General features: G+C 28.4%; 1 protein-coding gene across 4 annotated transcripts in view; it reads right to left on the reverse strand.

Annotated features, from left to right (window-relative positions):
* The window catches only part of LOC129910201 (tyrosine-protein phosphatase non-receptor type 9), a 98,567-nt gene that overhangs the window by 48,035 nt on the left and 29,288 nt on the right, over window positions 1–21,244 (reverse strand). For 3 of the 4 annotated variants that reach the window (XM_055987477.1, XM_055987478.1, XM_055987475.1), the window contains exons 2-3: window positions 13,985–14,218; window positions 13,683–13,913 (exon numbers count right to left, since the gene is read on the reverse strand). In XM_055987477.1, the coding sequence (XP_055843452.1) occupies window positions 13,683–13,913; window positions 13,985–14,218 (465 nt within the window). Of the gene's footprint in view, window positions 1–13,682; window positions 13,914–13,984; window positions 14,219–17,559; window positions 17,745–21,244 lie in introns of those variants that run through there. The other variant, XM_055987476.1, reaches the window with a different exon arrangement.

Consider the following 21,244-nt stretch of genomic DNA (forward strand, 5'->3'; position numbering starts at 1 on the left):
TTTAGTTTCTTACCGACCAGTGTAATTAATCGACATATAAAAATAAAATTTAAAAAATTATCATCAACCCAACAAGGGCCACATTCTATAAACACGGAAGATAATGTACGACAAAATCAGAACAAATTCTTTCGTTTTTCAAGTTAAACGAAACAAACAGTTTGCACGTACGAAAACGTTTGTTCGTTTAAGCGATACAGAATCTCACCCCAGATTAAAAAAAAAGGTTAAAAAAAAAGAATTTTTGAAATGTTTTTTAAATAGGTACACACCTAAAATTAAGCGGATTGCTGTATGTTTTATTTCAGCGCTTTTAAGAAAAAAACTTATTTTTTACAAACAGTTTTTTTTATTTAACAAAACAATAAACAATTTTGTAAATTAATGCCGATTTGTAGTAAATATTAATGAACGACTAATATCAAAATTTAAAAAAAAAAAAATAAATGTCTCTAAAATTTGATTTAAAAAAAAAATCAAAATTTTTATTAAAAATCCAAAAACGTAGTTTCTGAAGTTTAATTTACATGAAATAACTTACTTAAACACTTTTGTACAAAAAAAATTTGTTGAAATCTGTTGAATTGTTTACGAGTAAGTCAGAAATAAAGAGAACTGTTGTATGACAGGTACCGTTATTAAAGTTTAAAAACTATGTTTTTATTTAAAAAGTTCGTTTTATTTGCCATTCAGTGAACGCAAACATTGAAAAAATCCAACAAAATAAATGGAAAGCTTTGTACACTAAATTCGTTCAAGAAAAAAATTAGTACAACTCGAACAAGTACCTACTTTTTCAATATTTATTTGCATACAAAATGTCAAACATCACTCATTTCCAAATGCCAAATGACTTCGATATTAAGAGAAGTCACACAAACCATTCCATAGCAACTAAAAAAAGAAAAAATGAAGAAATGGAAGCCAATGTTCCGCTCATTGGACGGTCATAGAACCATTTTTTAATCCGTTACTTCTTCTATTTACCACAAGATACTTATTACTTTATTTTTTCTTGCCTATAACATCATCGTCATCGTCTCTAATATCGTCAACAAAATGAAGAAGAAATACAAGCAAGTAGCATAGCTATTACCTGCGACGCGCGATGTAATTCCAATTACTAATTTAACAATCGTGCGCTCATAGACATTATGAATTTTGATTTCCTACGTGCAAAGAGGGCGAGGCGGGTTGATGGTAGTTAAGACACCGCATTTTACAGCGGCACTTTAACCACACGCGCCACCACCACCAAACCACCGACCACACAAACACCAGCAGCTGCTTCTAGCACGTGCTTAAAGAGGTAAAACACGCATTTTGAATTCCTACACTGTTCGTATATACCTATACCTAGGCTTCTTTCTTCTATTTAGAAACTTGAGATTGAAAGTTTATCAAAGCAAGGTTTAGGCTATTATAGTGGCAGGGGTGTTAATTTACTACTTAGGGAAAGGATTTTCATAAATTGCTTAAAATGTTTGATATTTTGTTTGAAAAGTGAATGTATTTGGCAAATAGAACTCAATTTTTGAAGCATTTCGAAAAAATAATTTTTTTTTTAAACTGTGGTTCAAAATGACTTTTTTCGTTGCAAAAATTCAAACAAAAATAAGATGTTTCTAAAATTTCAATGAAATTTCCAAGGCTATTTTCAAGAAATTTGTGATACAGGATGTTTCGGTATCTATATATATTTTTCAGTCAATTGCATGTACATGGCAAATAGAACTTGATTATGTGCTGAATTGCGGGTATTTAAAAATATTTTTTTTTTAAACGACTTAACTACTGTGGTACAATATTATTTTTTTTTCATTGCAAAATCATAACAAAAGTCAAAATTATATGTTGTTTATATAATTCTAGGGCTATTAAAATAGTGAACTTCAAGAAAATTGTTCTTCATACAACGTTTGTCAGCACGTCAATGCCAAGTTTCTGTAAGTTTTTCTGCCAAATTGAATCCACAGTCAACTTAAGTCAAAATAGTTTAAGGAATTATCTTTTTTGTGCACCTGTTCTGCAAATTTTGTTATGAATTTAGAAAAAATAGAGTTTTTTAACCAGCAGACTGTGCTCCAAAATGACTTTTCTTGATGCCGAAATGAAATTCAAAAGGTGAATTTCAAGAAAACCATTACACAGGGATACTCGGCTCATGGAAAAATGGCTCAAAGAGACCAAAAACAGTAGATTTTGAAAGTCCATATTTTATCCAATTTTAGCCGTATTCCAATTTTGTGACCATTATGTTGAAAAATAAAGTATTTTCTTTTTTCCGTTACATGTTCAATTTCTATTAATGCTTAAAAGATAAAAATAGACTATTAAGTAAAAACACCACAAATGTCATGTTTTTCTCTTTTTCGAATAGTTTTTCATTAGTTTTTTACAATATTTTAATTTTAAATTTTTTTTAAAGGATACGTCATATCGAATAAAATTTTATATTCGGCTTCCTTTTCAAGTTATAGACGAAAACACACAAAATAACAAAAAAAAAAGTCGAAAATATTGATCGCTACAAAAATTATCATATCTTTATAACTTATCCATAGATTTTGAAGAAAATTATCTTGTTATCTTTGCCAGAAAGTGTACTACACATACAAAATATAAAACTATGAGGATTTGCAAGATTTAGATTTTTTATGTCAGTAAGAATGTTACAATGCACTTAAACTTTTGGAGTGACCCAAAAAAGTTATTCCAGTGAACCGTTTTTTCTGTTCATATTAGTTGTTTATTACTCAAGATATAGCCCGAATACTAAGTATGCTGGAAAAAAAAACGACAAAAAACTTTGAAAATCATATCTCGATTTATGGATAAATATTTTTTTAGATAAGATTTTCGAGTTTTCTGGGCTCAAATCTATACGTAAAGTATAACGGCACTTGGTGTCCAAAAATGTTTTATTTTTTTGTAAACTAGTGTTATAGTTCACGTGACTTAAGGGGTAATAACACCTTGTAAACCATGAAATCGAGCGTCATATTCATCAGCGTATAAAACAAAGAAGAAATATTATTTTTTTTTTGGTGTTTGTTTAGTTTCATTAAGTATATTAATAGGTAACAGAATAGGCTAAAATGTTAAATTTTTTAATGATGTGAAAATTTTTAAATGGCGGTGCAGTTCAGGATGATAGTAAAATCCTATACTCCCATCGGGCGACCAACTAACTCCTACAGTTTTTAACCGATTGGGCTGAAATTTTGTGTGGAGCTTAAAAATACTATTCTCTAGTGAAGTACGTAGCATTTTTTGAAATATTAAAATTTGACGATTTTATGGTCTTTTTTTCAACGAATTTTGTTTTTGGAATGAAATAATTTTTTCAAACTAATGCCATTTCTTTAAAAATTAATATTTCAAAAATATTTCCTACGTATGTACTTCACTAGAAAATAGTATTTTTAAGCTCCACACAAAATTTCAGCCCAATCGGTTAAAAACTGTAGGAGTTAGTTGGTCGCCCGATGGGAGCACAAGATTTTACTATCATCCTAAACTACACCGCCATTTAAAAAATTTCACATCATTAAAAAATTTAACATTAGCCTATTCTGTTACCTATTAATATACTTAATTAAACTAAACAAACACCAAAAGAAAATAATATTTCTTCTTTGTTTTATACGGTGATGAAAATGACGCTCGATTTCGTGGTTTACAAGGTGTTATTACCCCTTAAATCAGTGTTGTAAAAATATCAATTTAAAAAAATGAATTTGAAATTTAAAAAAAAAATGAATTTGAAATTAAAAAAAAAATGCACTTAGAAAAATGTACTGCAACTGAAAAATATTTGCTTTAAAAAAAATTTATTGGAACTGAAAAATATTTACTTGAAAGAAAAGTGTATTTCAAATAAAAATAAAAATATTTTTATTTTCAATGCAATTTTTTTGTCAGTATTTACAAATTTTCTTTTTAATCCAAAATATTTTGAGTTGCAAAAAATTTTTTTAATGCAAATTTCTTTGAGTTGCAATAAATATTTTTTTTATTTGTAATGGAAAAACAATGCATTAAAAAAAAAAACTATTTTTTACAACGCTGACTTAAATGTATAAAAACTTTATACTAAATCAGAACTCCATTGCTAAGTAAATTTGGTAGATTTTGGATACGAAACTGTCTTCATGAAAAAAAAAAATTATCGGTAATAGCTGCATTGACATCTCTGTTTTTGAAGGAAAGAAAAAACAAACAGACATACACAGAGAAAAATATGACCCGCTAAAAACTAACAGATTGCCATATTGTTTTACCGTCCATACATTTCATAAGGAAATCTTATTAAAATCAACGATTAATAAGGTTTTTTAAAGGAGATTCCTTATTATTTTTATAGAGAAAATCTTATTAAAATTTGGATGAAAAGTTGATTTTTTTTTGCAACTTAGCACTAGAACAAAAATCGCGATCAATATTTTCATGGCAGGTTGGTTCAGGTGGTAAGGTGGGCGACTAATGATTTGAAGTCTCCAGTTCGATTCCCAGCCTGGTCATCGTTTTTTTTATTTTTTTGCAGATTTTAAAACAATAAGGAAAACCCGATTGTTTTAATAAGGTTTCCTTCTTGGATGAAAACCATAGAGAAATCTTATTGTTTTTGTTCTATTTTATGTGGTCTATTTTTCTCTGTGTAGAAGAAAGACTAAAAAATCATTCTTTACTCATTTTATTAATGTCTTTTGCTTGACGGCTTGAGGTAACGAAAAAAAAACATAAATAATGATACAAAACAAAAACCAACAATTATTATCATTGATCCAAATCTGTATTAAAATGAAGCACACATATCAACTGATGCCATGATACCTATTTTTACTTATTATTTTTTTTTTCGTTTGTTTTTTTTACGGACCAACCGACCTCCATCTCTCCGTTATATTTCCGCAATCGACAATGACGATGACTTGATAATAATGTTCAATGTACATAGGTTGGTACTCGTTGCAATAACGACGCTACGACGTGAGTGAGATTACCCCACCATCATCATCATCATCATCATCATCATCGGAGCACACCCAGAACTGCAGTGGTGCACACCGTTCAGCGTATATTTGCATTAGAAATTAGAATCGGAATTAGAATAACACTCATGAGAGAGTATAAAGTATAACGTAGGGTAGAAGGGGGAGCATTTGCCAGTGGGGTCCCTTTGCCAGTCCAGGTTTTTTTCCAAACAAACAGAATATTAAATACCAAAAAATCATTTTCTGTTGCACAATTATGATTGAAAACTTTCCACAAAGTTTGACAGCTTTTGGCTGGACACGAAATAAATAAGACGCTTTTGTTTTTTTTTTTAGTTTTTTAATTTTGAAAACCAAAATATGAAGGTACATAATCGTCATAAATTTTTAATATTTGTCTTGTTAAATTACTTTTTCATACAAATAACTTTTGAAAATTATGTGTACTATGCTGTGTAAAAGTGATTTTTTTACTGTTTAACTTATAAAAAAGTTATAAGTAAATTTTTGAAAGATTAGCTTGTGGGGTGCATTTGCCATTTGTTTTTGGGTAGGTTTTGCTCTGGCAAATGCACCCCATGGGGTACATTTGCCAGAAGCAAGCTTCCTCAAAACAGGATGGCAGAATCCTTAAAAATCAATCCCTTCTTCGTACTTTTAGCTAAAAAGAAGTTTTGTTTAACCAAAATCGGTTTTATTTGTATTAACTTTTATATTTAGGTAACTGGCAATCCCTCCCCACCCCCGTGGCAAAGCCTCCCACCTGGGGAGGCTTTGCCACATCACTTTTCGTTTTTTTGAATAAATTATTAAAAATATAAATAATTAATATATCAAGATGAAAAAAATATTTAAGTGAAGATAATAAAGTCAATAATAATATCAGATAAAAAAAAATTAAAAGAAACGTAAAAACTTTGCGTTAAATCAATTTTCCTAAATCCTGGCAAATCCTCCCCCTTCTACCCTACACGTAACAATATGTTGTCGTAGTCGTCGTCGTTATTGTGGCTTTTGTTCAGTGCACTTAATCAGAGCATAAAAGAAATTTTATTTAAAAGCACAAAAAGCCGACAACGACGACGATACCTATTACCTATTTATATTTACCGAAGCCGATACTTGTTTCAATAAATGTTGTAAAATGCAAACAAATTGCTAATTGATAAAGGATAGACATTCTAGTATAATTAGGTAGTATTGCCATAAAAATAAAAACCACACATTCTAATACAAAGAATTCGGATATGACTTTGAGAAAGCATATTATGGAGTCAAAATATATGCATGTAAAAAGGCGAAAGCTAGTTAATCGGGTTGTAATAACGAGAGATGTAAACAAGCTTATATTCGAGGTTCTAAAAATGTATTCGTTTTTCAAGGTTTTTGATTCCATAAAAATACAAATAGAAAATTTTAGAAAAAGTTGAATAATTTTGAAAAATAAAAAAAATAAATTGCACGACTGGGGTCGCACGTACTTGCTCTTATGCTTAAAGTAACTATAATGTTAAAGCTTTTTATTCAAGAAATTTAAAATTTGATATTTTGAAGAAATTTCATAAGTAGTATAAAAAAATTAAATCTGTTTTTATAATTAATTACACTCCATTTTAAATTATCTTAAAAAAAAAAACAAATATGCAATTTTATTTCTTGTATAAAAATGTATTTTTAGAAAAAAATTTTCGAAAATTGTAGGAGCCGTTTTTTAAAAAAATAATTTTTTATGTATAAAAATTTTTTAACATTTTTCAAAAAAAGAGTTGGTATGCCATTTTGAAGAAATAATTAATTTACACATAAAAACTAAATTTTAAAATTTTTCATTGATCTGTTTTCAAAAAATTGATTTTTCAAAAAAAAATTTTGAAATATTTTTTAAAAATCCAAAAATGCGTTTTTTGAAAATTTTCTAAATTCTTAATATTATCTTTACTTACACACGTTTGTATAAAAATTTTCATTTAAATCGGGTTAATGTTGTACGAGATATTCAGAAACGAAAAAAACCGTTCTATGACAGGTACCATTAATAACGGTACAAAAAATATTTTTTTTATTTTAAAAGTTGGCTCCTTTGTGTAGTACTACACACAAAAATTTAAATCAAAATCGTTAGAGCCGTTTTTGAAAAAAATTAACTTTTCTATTTCCGTTATATGGCAAGTACCGTTAGTTTTGGTCATAAAAAAAAAATTTCAATTTCCCCTCTAGGGAATCACCAAAAACTGCTAACTACCAAGTTTGAAGAAAATCACTTCACTGGTTTAGGCTGCAGCTCCAGATAGAGACAGACACACAGACAGACAGACAGACAGAATTGCCGGACCACTTTTTTGGCATTCTCCATCATCGTAATGTCATGTAAAATTGTTATCTCGAGTTCGATTTTTTTTACCAATCCTAAACTTGCCCTATAGTACCTATATCGCAAGTAAAAAAAGAAAATAGAGGAAGATTCAAACTAACAAAATTGATCAGATCATAGAAGACAATACCTTTGGACAAAAAGGAGGTGGGCTGCTTCCAAAAGCTAAATGAGAATTTGGCCAAAGTCAATAGCCAAACTCAAAATCAGCCCTTTAAATGATTTTTCTATAAATCTTTTAAGAAATGTTTTACCGGAGAACCAACAACTTCAGAAGTTGAAAAGAGTTGAAGAAAAAAAAAATAACTTGAAGCTGCCATGAATGACAAAACTGAGCAAACGGGATCCATCGTAATAAGAACTGGTAATCAAAGACAGCTATCTACCAAGTACGTACATATTGGCCACCCACATTTACTAATTCATAAGAAAAATTCCCAATCAACAAAGACATAATTCAGTCGATGAACTTGTCCGCATTGAAAATTCAGAATGAGAATATTGTTCAATCTGTTTAAACCTAGTTCAGCAACCTATCATGACTTAACAACATCCCTTGTCAACTCCGAATACCACTGCACGGAAAAAATAAGATTATGCCCACCTTAAATCCCACTGTCTTAAAATAATATGATTTCCACTTAAAATAAGTGGAATCCAATTATATTCTGTAAATTTTAGGTTGAACTTACAGCCCTATTCTGCTATTCGATTCACGTGAATAGAAGGATTCCCTTTCTTAATCATGTGAAATTGCCTTTGAAAAACTTCTAACTTTCGATAGCAAAGTGTTGTTCCCGTTTGTTTTAAACATTCTAAAGAAAAAAAAAATTCCAAATTTTAATTTTAACCACCTTTTAAACACTTTTTATTTTAGACTTTCACGTGAATCGAATAGCAGAATTGGGCTGTTAATTTCATTTTAGTGTAAATTTTCATCTTAAAAAACCGAAATAAAATTTTAAAATTGTAGATAGTCAGTTTTTTTTTAATGTTTCCACATAAAAATAAGATGATTTTCCGCTTAAATTAAGTGGATTTCTTTTAACTTTGCGCATTCAAGAAATTATACGCTTAATTTAAGATGGAAGACATCTTAATTTTTAATTTAAAGTGGAAACCGCTTTTTTTTAGGTGGCCTTTTTTCTCCTTTTCATCTTAAAAAACCGAAATAAAATTTTAAAATTGTAGATAGTCAGTTTTTTTTTTAATGTTTCCACATAAAAATAAGATGATTTTATGCTTAAATTAAGTGGATTTCTTTTAATTTTGCGCATTCAAGAAATTATACGCTTAATTTAAGATGGAAGACATCTTAATTTTTAATTTAAAGTGGAAACTGCTTTTTTTAGGTGGCCTTTTTTCTCGTTGTGTCACTTGACAGTCTGGAAGGAACAACCAGATAAATAAAAATGGGAGACTGAAAAATCTCTTAAGCCTAGAAAGTAGTTAAAAGTAAGATTAATAACGAAGGCCAAAAAGTTGTTAGTGTTGATTCAAAATGAGCTAATATTAGGATCCAACAGATCACTTCAAATCATAAACTGACATTTAAAAGAAGTCAGCATTTGAAACGTTTTTGTGCTCCACACACATAGAGCAAAAACTTCCACAACGTGGAAATCATTCCCAACTTAAAATTCTGAGAGACCCAATTAGGCAAATCTGCTAGTGCCTTCCAATTTCCTCTTTTCCAAACCCAAATACAGTACTAGCTAAAGACTAGGGAAATCCATAAAAAACATTTAAAAAGCCAGTATTAACACAAGACTAAGCTTTCCCATCACCAAAGTCAGCCATCAATAGCTGTTAGATTGTCAATGTTTTTACGCACTCTTTGATTTTTTTAGTATCCTAAAGGATTTCCTAATTCAACAAATACATTAACAAAGGAGCAAAGTTTTTCTTTTTTGGAATTGTCAAGTACAAAAAAAAAACTGAGATATAAAGGGCAAAATTCTAAGATTTGGTTTAAAATTAACCGCTATATTCCTTTAGTACAACCCGTTGAAGAACGCCATTTTGCGTTAAATACTAAATGGAATTCCCTACTCAGGGAAAGGATTGTTCTAAGTCAACCAATTCAGATGCCCAGACCAGTGAAGCTATATAGTTTTCATGTGTGGTATACGGTATACCACCTCCAAGATAGCATTCCAAAACTTAAATTCTTTGAAAGTAAAATTTTGAGGATATGTGCAGGACTAACCTTCGATCTGACTTGAAGTTGAGCTTTCATTGCCATTTAACTCAAAAAAATATTTTTTTCAAAAAATTACATACCTACTGCAAAATAACAGCATGACCCACATAGTGTTCTCGTCATCTATTTGTCATATTTTTGCAAAATCTCAAGTGAACAAAATATCTAATTTTAAATTGAGTGTTGTATAGATATTATAAAAGATAACGCAAGTAAACTATGTCACTATACAAGTAACTAATAATAGCTATGAAAGTTATTACATCAAGTACCTACTTTGGTGCTTTTTTTTTCTAGGTTTAAACTATTAGCTATTTAAGGAACAAAGTACCTACTACCTACATACGTAACTGATAATAATAACAAAGTGGTATTTCCCGTCTTTTTAATCAAGTAAATCTGTCAATTTTATGTAAACGAAAAAAAAAATATTGTCTATAAGCTTTTGTAAACACGTGTTACTAATTGATAAGGTTGCATTTGCTATTATCTCAGCACAAAATATTATGTATGTTGTCATACAAATAAAAGGGTGATCCTTAAATGATGCGATCTAGATTTTTAAATATTGGTTTTAGATTACCGGATTATTGTAGCCTAGAGAAAATTATAAAGATTATTTATGACTCTTTTGTTTTATATGAATATATTAATAGTGCCATAGCACTAGAGTTATCATCAATCATTTAATGACAAAAGCTATATCAAAAATGTCTACAACACCCTATAATTTTGGACATTGCATCATTCACACCTATAATAAAGCTCTATAACACACCAAACGTTTATTAAAAGTCAATATTTATGACCATTAATCACTTTCTACAAAAATGTTTTTTTTTTTTTTTCTTATATGTCTTTCCATTAATTAATTCTTATTGTCTGTGATAGGTAAGATTAAAACAAATCCAATAAAACTTTTTTTTTTTCTTCCATTCTAATGTCAATGATCTCTTAATGACTAGGTATTATATCTAAGAAAAGGTAAAAAATAAAATATAAATAATTAAGAGATTAAGATAATTGACGAGTTCCTTCTGTCACCAAAAAAATAGAAAAAAAGAAACACTTTCTTTAGTTCAAAAATAAACTGAACCATTTATATATAACTAGGTATGATTATTTTTGTTGAATCAATATTATAGTTGAAACTCTTTTAATTTTAAATTAATGCAGTGAAAGTTTTATTTTATTTTAATATGTCATTAAAAATATCAATTTGAACAAGGAATTATGCTCATTTTTTTCTATATCGTCGGCGTAAAGCAAAATTGTTCTAAATACATAGGATTTCTTAAGGACTTAGAACAATTTTAGAAAAATTCAAAATTAGTCAACAAGGACTGAAGATAAATTTGTAATCCTCTATGTCAATGGTGTAAGCACATGTCAAAATTCACATCACGTCATTAAATTTGTGATTTAAATTGCATATGACTCAGGTTAAAATATTGAAATTAAAATTTCAATGACCTGAATCAATTTAAAGATTAAGGTACAAAACTAAAGAGATGATCTGATAATCTTGAATGAATAATCTCTTTAAATTAATATTTAATTCGGAATAAGGTTGTTCTTAAAAAAAGTTTAAAAAAACTTAAAAGGCATTTAAAGTTAGAACGCAATTTTCGTCAAGAAATGGCCATGCAAATAATTTTTGACGCCATAAAGCAGCGAGGAGAATGATAAATAGTCAAAGCCTTCTTGACTGACAAATTTTGTAATCTTCAACGAATTTATGACTCTCATTGATTGTGTCAACTTCGTATTTACTTCTTATTTGGTAAAAATAATAATTTATCAAATTGTCTAGAAAAATTAAAAAATATCGTAAAAATAGGAATCATGCCATATTTCGACAAACACCTTTCCTAATTTGAACAATTTTTTTTAACTTAATGTTAAGCTCATATAAGATTGTCTAAAGCTTATTAAAAATTTATAAGTTTCTTGCAAGAAACATGCTTTATAAAGTAGATTTTTTTACTAACTGCATTTATTTTACTCATTTAAAAAGTGAGATAAGGCCAATCATTGAAATGTTGTCTTATTTAATGGCGTCAAAAAATATAGTAGTGCATTCGTAATAGAAATTTGGTAAGAACTTTGAGGTTCGGGGAATTCGATAGCTCCGATTCCGAATAAAACGGCGTCTTTTTCTGTACGTTTATTTTGTTAAAAATGTTCTAAGCCTTAAGAATAATTGAATGAATGAACACATACAGAGAAATCAAAAGTCACATTCAAGATATACTTACTTCACGATAAAAAAAAAAATCACATCCGACCAAATACATAATTACAAACACCCTCTTATATGTTATGAATTCTGCGATCTGAGAAATAAGTTATTTTAAGTCAATCGCTAATAGCACGTTCAATAAACCAATATTGAATAAAATTGTTATGAATTCTTAAATAATATAGAATAAAATCCTATGTCCTAGACTTATTATCAATTTAAAAAATAAATCATAACCTCCTGGGACCTCGGTACTATAGGTCGTTTCAAATCAAAAGTCCTGACTCAGAGTTTATTTTCTCCCTTCCAATAAAATTGAGAAAAAATAAACAAAAAACTCAATTTTATTGGCTCATTGCGACAAATCAACTCAAAAATAACAACAAATCATGCTTGTTTGAATGAAAGAAATGCTAGAGAAAAAAATAAACAAACGAAAAATCTGAATTTGTTTATTAATGATTTCTATGGTGACGACTCCAAAATAATTGAAAAATAAAAATAAGATATTTACTGCCCAATTATACAAATGAAAAGATGTGAATAGAATTTCAAGTTATGAATTGCTATCATATAAACTGGACATTTCTGGTCCATCTTCACCTTGTCCTATAACAATATCTTCGACAAAGTTATCCCAACTGCCTTCAAATGATAAATAATTAAATAATTGTATGTATGTCGGATATAGAGTGATGCAAGCCCGGGAGACTTGCCTCTGCTTTCTGAGGCTAACCCAGTGAATCTCACAGACGGATCAATTAATTAAAATACTGATATCAAGAACTGTTCTTCATTATTTTATCGTAATTTTAGAAAAAATTCAGCTGCCTCATAAATGCTTCCTTCCAGTAAGCGAATGAGTTTTTTTTTATTTTTGCTCAATTTTCCATGGGACTTTTGATTTGAAACGACCTATACGAATGAATCTCCTTTTCATTTTATTTACAAACTTTGGCTCTCAGGAGAATGACAGGTGGTTGTACTTGGTATGAAATTCGACCTCAAATTCAATTGTTTGGTGAAATTAGATTTTCTAGTGGTTTTTTGTTGCTAAAACAATGTATTCTTGTTTGAAACTTGATTTTCCAGTATTTTTAGTTTTTTTACAGTTGCAAATTGAATTTTTGTACTGCTAAATGTTCGGCTCCACCGTTTTTTTTTTTTTTCGTTGGAAATATTTCCAACAATGGAAACAACAAAAACTAAGGGCAACTCGTCGAACCTCAGTTGTGGAGAGTTGTGATTTCATTTCACGGAAAGAAAAAAATGTTTTATAGGAGAGTGTGTAAAGCTTTTTTTCGAAATTCATCAAAAGTCAAACAAAAAAGTGTTTTAGTTTTCATTCATTGCAAAACAATTGACAAAAAAAATGCATTAAATGATATCGTTTTGATATGGAATCAATTTAATGTGTCCTTAGTGAAGGATTATGAACATCGCCGCTGAGGTCACTAGTAAATATTATTGATTCATGATGTTTGATAACAAATTTTTAATTTCTTATAGAATAAATTAAAATTAAATTTTAAACATATGTATATATTTTGAAATATCAGCACTTAAAAACATCAAACATTTCAAAATATTTAAAATTTATAAGAAACTTTACCAAAACTAAAACATAAAATTCTAAGACAGATTCTAAGATTATAGATTTTTTATATTTATTAGCATTTATTTTGAATTATATATAATATTTTCAATAATAAGAGTCCTGGAGAAGAAACGTTGACAAAAAAGTAAAACAACAAATATACCTAGTGCTATCTTAGAATTATAATTACTTTCTAGTAAGATCTAATTCATCGAATAATTAAGCTCAACCATTTCCATACCATTATGATAACTTCTTTCCTAAACACTTACCTTTAATAATGTTAAAATCTTTTGCGATAGATCATAATCAAAATTTGAATATTTCGAACCGCTCATATCGTAAATAAATACTAGTCCAGCTTTTTGCGTTTCAGTATTTTGTAACGCCGCATCTAATTGATAGACGATTCCCTGTAAAGTTGTTGTGTGTGTTACACATAAAGGACTATGTTTATTAGCAGTAAATAATGCTATTGCAGCTCCACTTGAATCCCTCGCCGACTAAACAAAACACAAAATATAAAATATGATTAAATACATTAATAAAATACAAATAAACATTTTGCACTAACCAAAATTGTAAATTTTCCAGTTTCCAATTCTGATCTTAATGGTTCTACATCTGGATCAATATTATACAGGCACTCCTTCAGTCTGATTTGCTCGTGCTGTTCGTATAGCGATACAGCACGTGGTACATCAAATTTTCTAGCGTATAAAAATTTTATTGCGGTGGTATGTGATACATTCTTCCGAACTGAACATGATCCAATTTGATTTACGAGATCAATGAATTGCTTTACAGCCTAAAAAATAATGAGAAAAATAGGAAATTAATTAGAAAATAATTTATAAATAATTGGATTAAATGGTTTTTAATAGAAATCTATTGAAATCTTAATTAGTGCAAATTATTCGTTTGTAATGGAAATTTGATAATCAATTTTTTACTACGAATGGATTCTCAAGAATTTTGGATTTCAATGATTTTTTGTAATAGAAGTAATTTAATTGAACAAAAATGTTGATTAAAAGCATCTCAAAATATCATATTCGTAACGATTAAAACGTTTTCAGTCAAACCTAGCAAATAATAGTGGAAGCAGCGAAATGATTCAAGATTGGGTACAAAATAGTGAATATGATCCAGGCGAATTTTATCAAAATACAAGCAGAAAAAAACTCTTTAATAAGGAGAATATGATAATGATACATAATAAATGCCAATTGTGTGTCCAAAAATTTCAGAAAGAGAGAGTAAAGTGTTGTGTTCAATACTTGTGCGAATTTAAGTGTCAATGTGGGAACAGTGGGTTATAAAAATTTTATATGCTCAATCGAGAAATGTGAAATTTTTTTGTTCCGTCTTTGTAAAGTGGTCAAATTTTCATTCTAAAATATTTTTTTTTATATCACCGGCACAACCCCAAAACCGCAAATCTGCATTTTTGGACATTTTCACTTAAATGCGTCAAATTTTTACATGTTACCGGTTCAATGCGTCAATCCCAATCCTCCATCAGTTACCTAGAAGCTTAAACCATCAATTTCCGTTGCACGAGTTTCTATAAGATTACATGAGTTTGCCAAACTTTGAAGCCGTTCTTCTCAAAACTATAATTTTGCAGATTCGTGGTTTTGGCTTCGTGCCCACGATATTGTGGTCTAGTTTTGTTTTGCTTTTTCTTGGTTTTTTGTTTAACAGAAAAAGAATTTAATTAATTTTAAGGTGTCACGTTTGTCACAGTTTATTTGTGCAATTCTCCTCAACCATTTCAGAAAATTGATTTTATAAGAATTTCTGTCTTTTTAAACAAACGATCTTAAATGGTTAAACAAAATTGAGTTCTAGGGGAGAAAATAATGCAATCTTAAAATGTAAAGAAGTTTATTACCCGAACAAAGACATCAAATTTTGTATGCAGTTAAAAGAAATAACTGTATCTGTATGGGTTCTTCCGCCCAAAATATTTACTCAAGCTTAAGCTTTTGGGCGAATCTTATGGCAAGAAGGTAACAATAAAAACGACAGAATCCAGTTTAAGAAGTTATCCTTCTTTTCCGGCGTTTGTACAGAGTGAAAATACCAATATAAACAAGAAAAATGACTTTAACCCGGGCAAAATGCTTAAAATTATTGAAAAAACTTCCGAAAAAAATTTGGTTCGAAGTCGTACCGATAAATCGAAAAACTAATGATGCCAATAGATTTCTCAGGTCCAAAATAAGGGGGAACAGTCAACAGCGCACTTGTCAAAGATTTCTTGCACTTGCACAGTGTAATTAATTAATTTAAGACGAATGATTATGGAATAACTGATGGTAACTGAAGAATTTTAAGTTTTTAAAAATCCATGAAGTTTGAAAAATAATGTAGGTATTGCAATTATAAAAAAACAATGCCTATCCCAATAAGTAGGTACAGAATAAATCTTATAATATAAAGTAACAACTCTACTTATTTTAAAAGCACGATTGTATTCAAACAAATTTAAAAAAAGTCACAAAACTTTCAGCGCCTACTGTTTATTAGCATAATAAATGCAGATTATAACAGAGATTAAAAAAATAAACAACAACAACAACCAAAAAAATCATAAAACAAAACCATAAGCATAACAAAATTGACTTAAGTGATACTAAAAAATGACATTTTGTCATGTCATCGTGTCAATCAAACTCAATTAAATGTTAACTCGATCAATGTCTTTAGTCAGAGATGAGAAAATGTGATGCGATAAAACGAGTATCTTAAATAAAGTGACTTGGTATGGTTATGGACTTGTGGTGCAAGGGGTTTTTCGAAGAAATTTAGTTTGACGATATGACTAATAGATAAAAAGCATCATAAATTGTTTGTTGTAGAATTCGTTATGTAAAGAAAAAACAAAACAAAGCAAACCAATTCAACTAAGAAAATCCAATAAACAACGGTTGACAAAAAACAAAAGCAAGAACATAATTTGGAATTCAACAAAACGCATGAAAACATTGTGATCAAAGATACAAAGATACGTACATTTTTAGGGTTCACAACAGAAGAAGTAAAGAGAAAGGCTTTTCACTTTCGAATGATTCATATTGGAAATTGGTTGGTGTTGAAGAATATAAACAATATGTAAATAAATAAATAAGTACAGTCACTATTAGATTGTTTTTTTTTTTTTATTTTTTTTAATTTTATCAGAATCAAAAAAATAAAAACAAAATTTAAAAAAAATTTAAAAAAAATTTTAAAAAATTTAAAAAAATTTTTTTTTAAAGAATTAAAAAAATAAAAAAAAAATTTAAAAAAAATAAAAAGAAAAAAAATAAAAAATTAAAATTAAAAAATATAAAAAGAAAAAAAAGAAAAAAAAAATTAAAAAAAAACAATAAATTTGAATTTCAATGGGCATAACATCAGAGATAAAATTGGTTCTCCCAGACAATTTTTTTTTTGTTTGAAAAACAATTTAAAAACCTTTTCTTGTTAAAACTATAATATTCTCAATGTCATCTATACACGCAACCATAATATTATAACTAACATCAATTAATTAAGAAACACCAGGACACTTTAAAAAGAATAAACAAAAAAAAAAAAATGAATAATAGCACGCAAACACGAAAATAAGTTAATAAACTTTTACACTGGAATTGCAATTAAACTATATTAAATGAAATTAAATAAAATTAAAACAAAATCTTTTCTTAGAATTAAAACATTCTCAGTAAAAATCCCCCCAAGGTAAGACCAAAATGGAAACCGAAATTCTTGCGAAAAAAGATTGTCTTTTCTTGAGATCATCGCGTGGCACCAAATACGAAGTTTGTTTGTTTATTCCTGAGAAAAATCAATGAACACCTTTGATTTCGAATGAATTCAAACGTAGGTTATTTTTTTTTTTTTTTAATTGTGTTTTTAATTTCAAACTATTTCCGGAATAAAAAGGGAAGCCATTTCTATTTAATTTGAAAGATGAGAATAGCTTCTTTCAAATTATATTTCAATCAGAAGCTTGTTCTTAATTATGTTAAGTTTGTTTTCATTTTTTTTTTTCTTTGAACTTAAAAGTCAGTGACCTGATTTTTTTTCTAACGAGATGCTAATTAGTTAGATAAGTAATTAAAATTAAAACTTTCTAAACACACACAAACAACTTACTAAATAAATTTGCGAAGTGACGATATTCCGCCGGACACTAGACACCATGATAATAGAAATTTTCTTAAAGAGATATACTCTTGACTTGTATGTAAGGTACTTTAGCGCTAAAAATAAAAATATAAATAAATACTCAACGGAGGAGCTAACAACCTGCCTCTGTTTGTTTGAAATGAAATACTGCACTCTAAATGGTCAGGTGTTGAAGTTATTTTTTGTCAGTCAGCCGACAAAAAAGTTATATACACCATCAGCAGACGATGATATAGGTACCACAGTGGCTCTGACTCAACTATAAAAGATTTTTTCAATAGAAAATTATTTATTGATCGTGCTGCAAATACGATGGGCTTGGTGTTTTTTTTTTAATTTGCACAAAATTGTTGATTGCATGTGAGTAGGGTTGCCAACATAATTATTTATTAGTCAACTAATTCTCTAGTCAGATTTTGCTGACTTTTTTAAGAGAAATCAAACAACACATACCCAGTTGTATAGTTGCAGTAGATTTTCATCTAAAGACAATATAAAATAGTTACAACAAATCACATTTAGAGTCCAAAACATCTACAGCAATATAAAACACTTGAAAAATTGTAACTGGTAAAGTGGCCATTAAATCATAAATATAGCCAATAATATTAACAATATTGTTTATATTTCATGATACATAATAATTAATCTTAAAAATTGAAGTACAATTCTTAAATACATCTTTTTTAAACAGGGTCACTGTGGTGTATGCGTAACATTTTTTTTTTCTTTTGTAGAAAAACAGTTTAAATAGCTAATTAATCGAATCAAATTGTTTATTTTTTTCTTTATGCCAGTTTTATTTACCTTTTAATAATGATAACCGTAACTGATCGTTAAAAACTTTATATGTAAGGGGTAAGAAATACTCAAAAAATTCGGAAGATCAATATTTACTATAAGTTAGCACACTAATCACTGAGTAAAAAAAAACAACTTAAAATCAGCGAAAATTTTTTTGATTTAGCTGTTTTTGAAAACAGATTTTTGTCGAAGATGAGAATTACAAAATTAATGGAACGACACTTTTTTCCAAAATAATCTAGAAATCTTTAAAAACATTTTTTAAAGCAATTTTTTTTAAATGACTCATAATGTTTATGACTCATATTGTACTGTGCAGGAGTTTTTTTATTTGATACTCATATATTTAATTCAATATTGTATTAAAATTACTTTTAATTAAAAAATATAATGCCTTTATTGAGAAGTCACTCCTCAGAAAGTCACACCTTCCCAAAACACATTTTTCTCGAAACACTGCTGTTCAAAGTCGGTGAGGAATATTTCTCCGAAACGACTGGACCGATTGGGTTGAAATTTTCAGACAATCTCCTAAATAACTTTTTCAAAGGAAAAAAATTTCTGAAAGTAATTTCAGTTTAAAGTGTAAATTTTCTTGAAAAAACGATTTTTTTGATCGTGAAGCAACCATTTTGTCACATATCAAAATTTTGACGATTCCATCGATCATAACCTGAATTCATCTATCCGTAAAATTAATCTTTTGGTGTTTTTATTTAAAAGAATTTGGATCAGAGATATCTCCGCATCGCGAGACAATTTTTTGTGGAGATCCTCTAGGAGATTTACTACATTTCCGTTGACTGTATATTTTTGTATATACAAATACTTTACATTCGCTACAAATGTATATTTCTATATACATATGTATTTATTTAATAAAAAACCACTTCACACTAAATTTAACACAAGCGAGTCAGTTCCGTGAAGCAGATACATGAGAGAGTCCCCTATACGATCGAGATTATGACACCGCACCGCCCATTAAAGAAAGATGATTCAATTAAAAATTTGTATTTTTCTACAAAATTTCTATAATATGAGGAAATTTATATTACTTATCTAAACGTACGGCCCTGACATTGTAACTTGCAATAGCAAGTTTTGTGTAAATAAAAGCCAAGTTAACGATGTTGGAGAAGTCCCAAAAAGTGATTTTGGTAATTCCCTCTGTCGTTCTGTGAGTCTGTGCGTTCATTTGTACACATTTCCAAAGTTTTTATTTTATAACATTTTTAGTACCTAACCAAAATTTAGTACATTTACTAATTTGCCATAAAAAATTTACTTACGAAGGTAACCCTAGATGTTTCTAATTTTGAGTCATGCAAGCAATGAGCGATGATGTAGTAAAGACATTATAGCTTAAGCTACCTACTCCATTCAATAGAGTCACTATACTATTTGGTTTGAAATACGCAACCTTTGGATTCCATATAATGTTTACTTCATTCATATGTTCGTGACATAGACTACGTCATTTTTAATTCTATTTTATCAATGACTTTATTTTTTTTTTTTTTTTTTTGAAATATTAACTCATTATACTATGAAAGAGCGCACCCACGTTTAGAAAGGTCAAAAATAGACTAAAAGATAAGAAAAAATTATAAATTCATTTGAAATCGTTTTTTTTTTTTTTTTTTATCTGCAAGTTATTGAATATGTTTTGTGTTATATTTATTTATTTTTTTAAGGAGAAGGAGAAAGTTTTTACTTGTTTATTTGAAAGCTGATAACTTAAGTCATGAGGTTTTTATCTTTAAAAGTTTGAACTTTCTTTCTTTAATGTGTTTAATAATACAAGAATGAAAGAAGAACGTTTTTTTTTTTATTAATTTAAACTATCTTTTAAAATATTTAAGTATATCACAGCTTAAAATTCTGTTTTCCAAAATAATGTAAATGTTGAAAGAAAAACTATTTCGATAATGAAAAAAGTGTGCATTTTCATTTGTAAAACAAAATTTTCAAAAATTTCCAAATTATAAATGAAATTTTGGCATGGTTTCATTTTCCAAGATAATCAAAAATCAAAAGGCTCCATAAATGATACCTACAAATTATTTTTTTCTGGAAAAAAAAAGAGAGACAAAGTTCTTAAGACTCGATTGTATGAAGTTCTTTCATAAGAAATAATCGTAGCATAAAACTTTAAGTGCAGTGCAATAAATGCGAAACACTCAAAAACTATTTCTAAATGTACATCTACTCGCATAAACTTCTTAATTAAAAATTTAAAATTAAATTTTGTAAATTTTATTTTTACAAAAATCCAAAAAAAAAAACAGAAATAGAAATATTTAGTTTATTTCTTTACAGGCGAAATATGGTCGTATTGGAACTAGCAAAGTGATGAATGAAGTTAACTACGCAAATAGTTGGTAATTTAATGTCATTAAATTGAGTTTCTTTTCATTAAAACTTTGTTAACCACTTTGATAAGGTAACTTAAGTGAAAATATTTCAATACAAAATTCTTCGAAATAGATTCATTTAATTGAATATACATATGTGCATGTAAATTAAGCTCGAACACACTTTCATTGAAAATTAAAATAGTATCTGGCTAAAGACACATTAAATTTCTCATGGGAATTATAACCAGTCCCATTAACTTCCGCAAGGTAGACAATTTAATATAATTTTATTTTGCAAAATTTAAGTATGCCTACACTACTTCTTAATAAATAAATGTATTTATGAGCTCGAAGGCTTGGGGCACTTTCATTTAAAGTCTTTATAAATAAACTTATCATAATAATAATCTCCTCCGAATAACAAAAAACTTATAAAAACTCATAAATACCTGAGTAGTTATCAGACAAAAAAAAATAAAGAAGAAAAC

Source organism: Episyrphus balteatus, chromosome 2 (genome assembly GCF_945859705.1).
Source record: "Episyrphus balteatus chromosome 2, idEpiBalt1.1, whole genome shotgun sequence".
In the NCBI taxonomy this organism is placed as follows: domain Eukaryota; kingdom Metazoa; phylum Arthropoda; class Insecta; order Diptera; family Syrphidae; genus Episyrphus; species Episyrphus balteatus.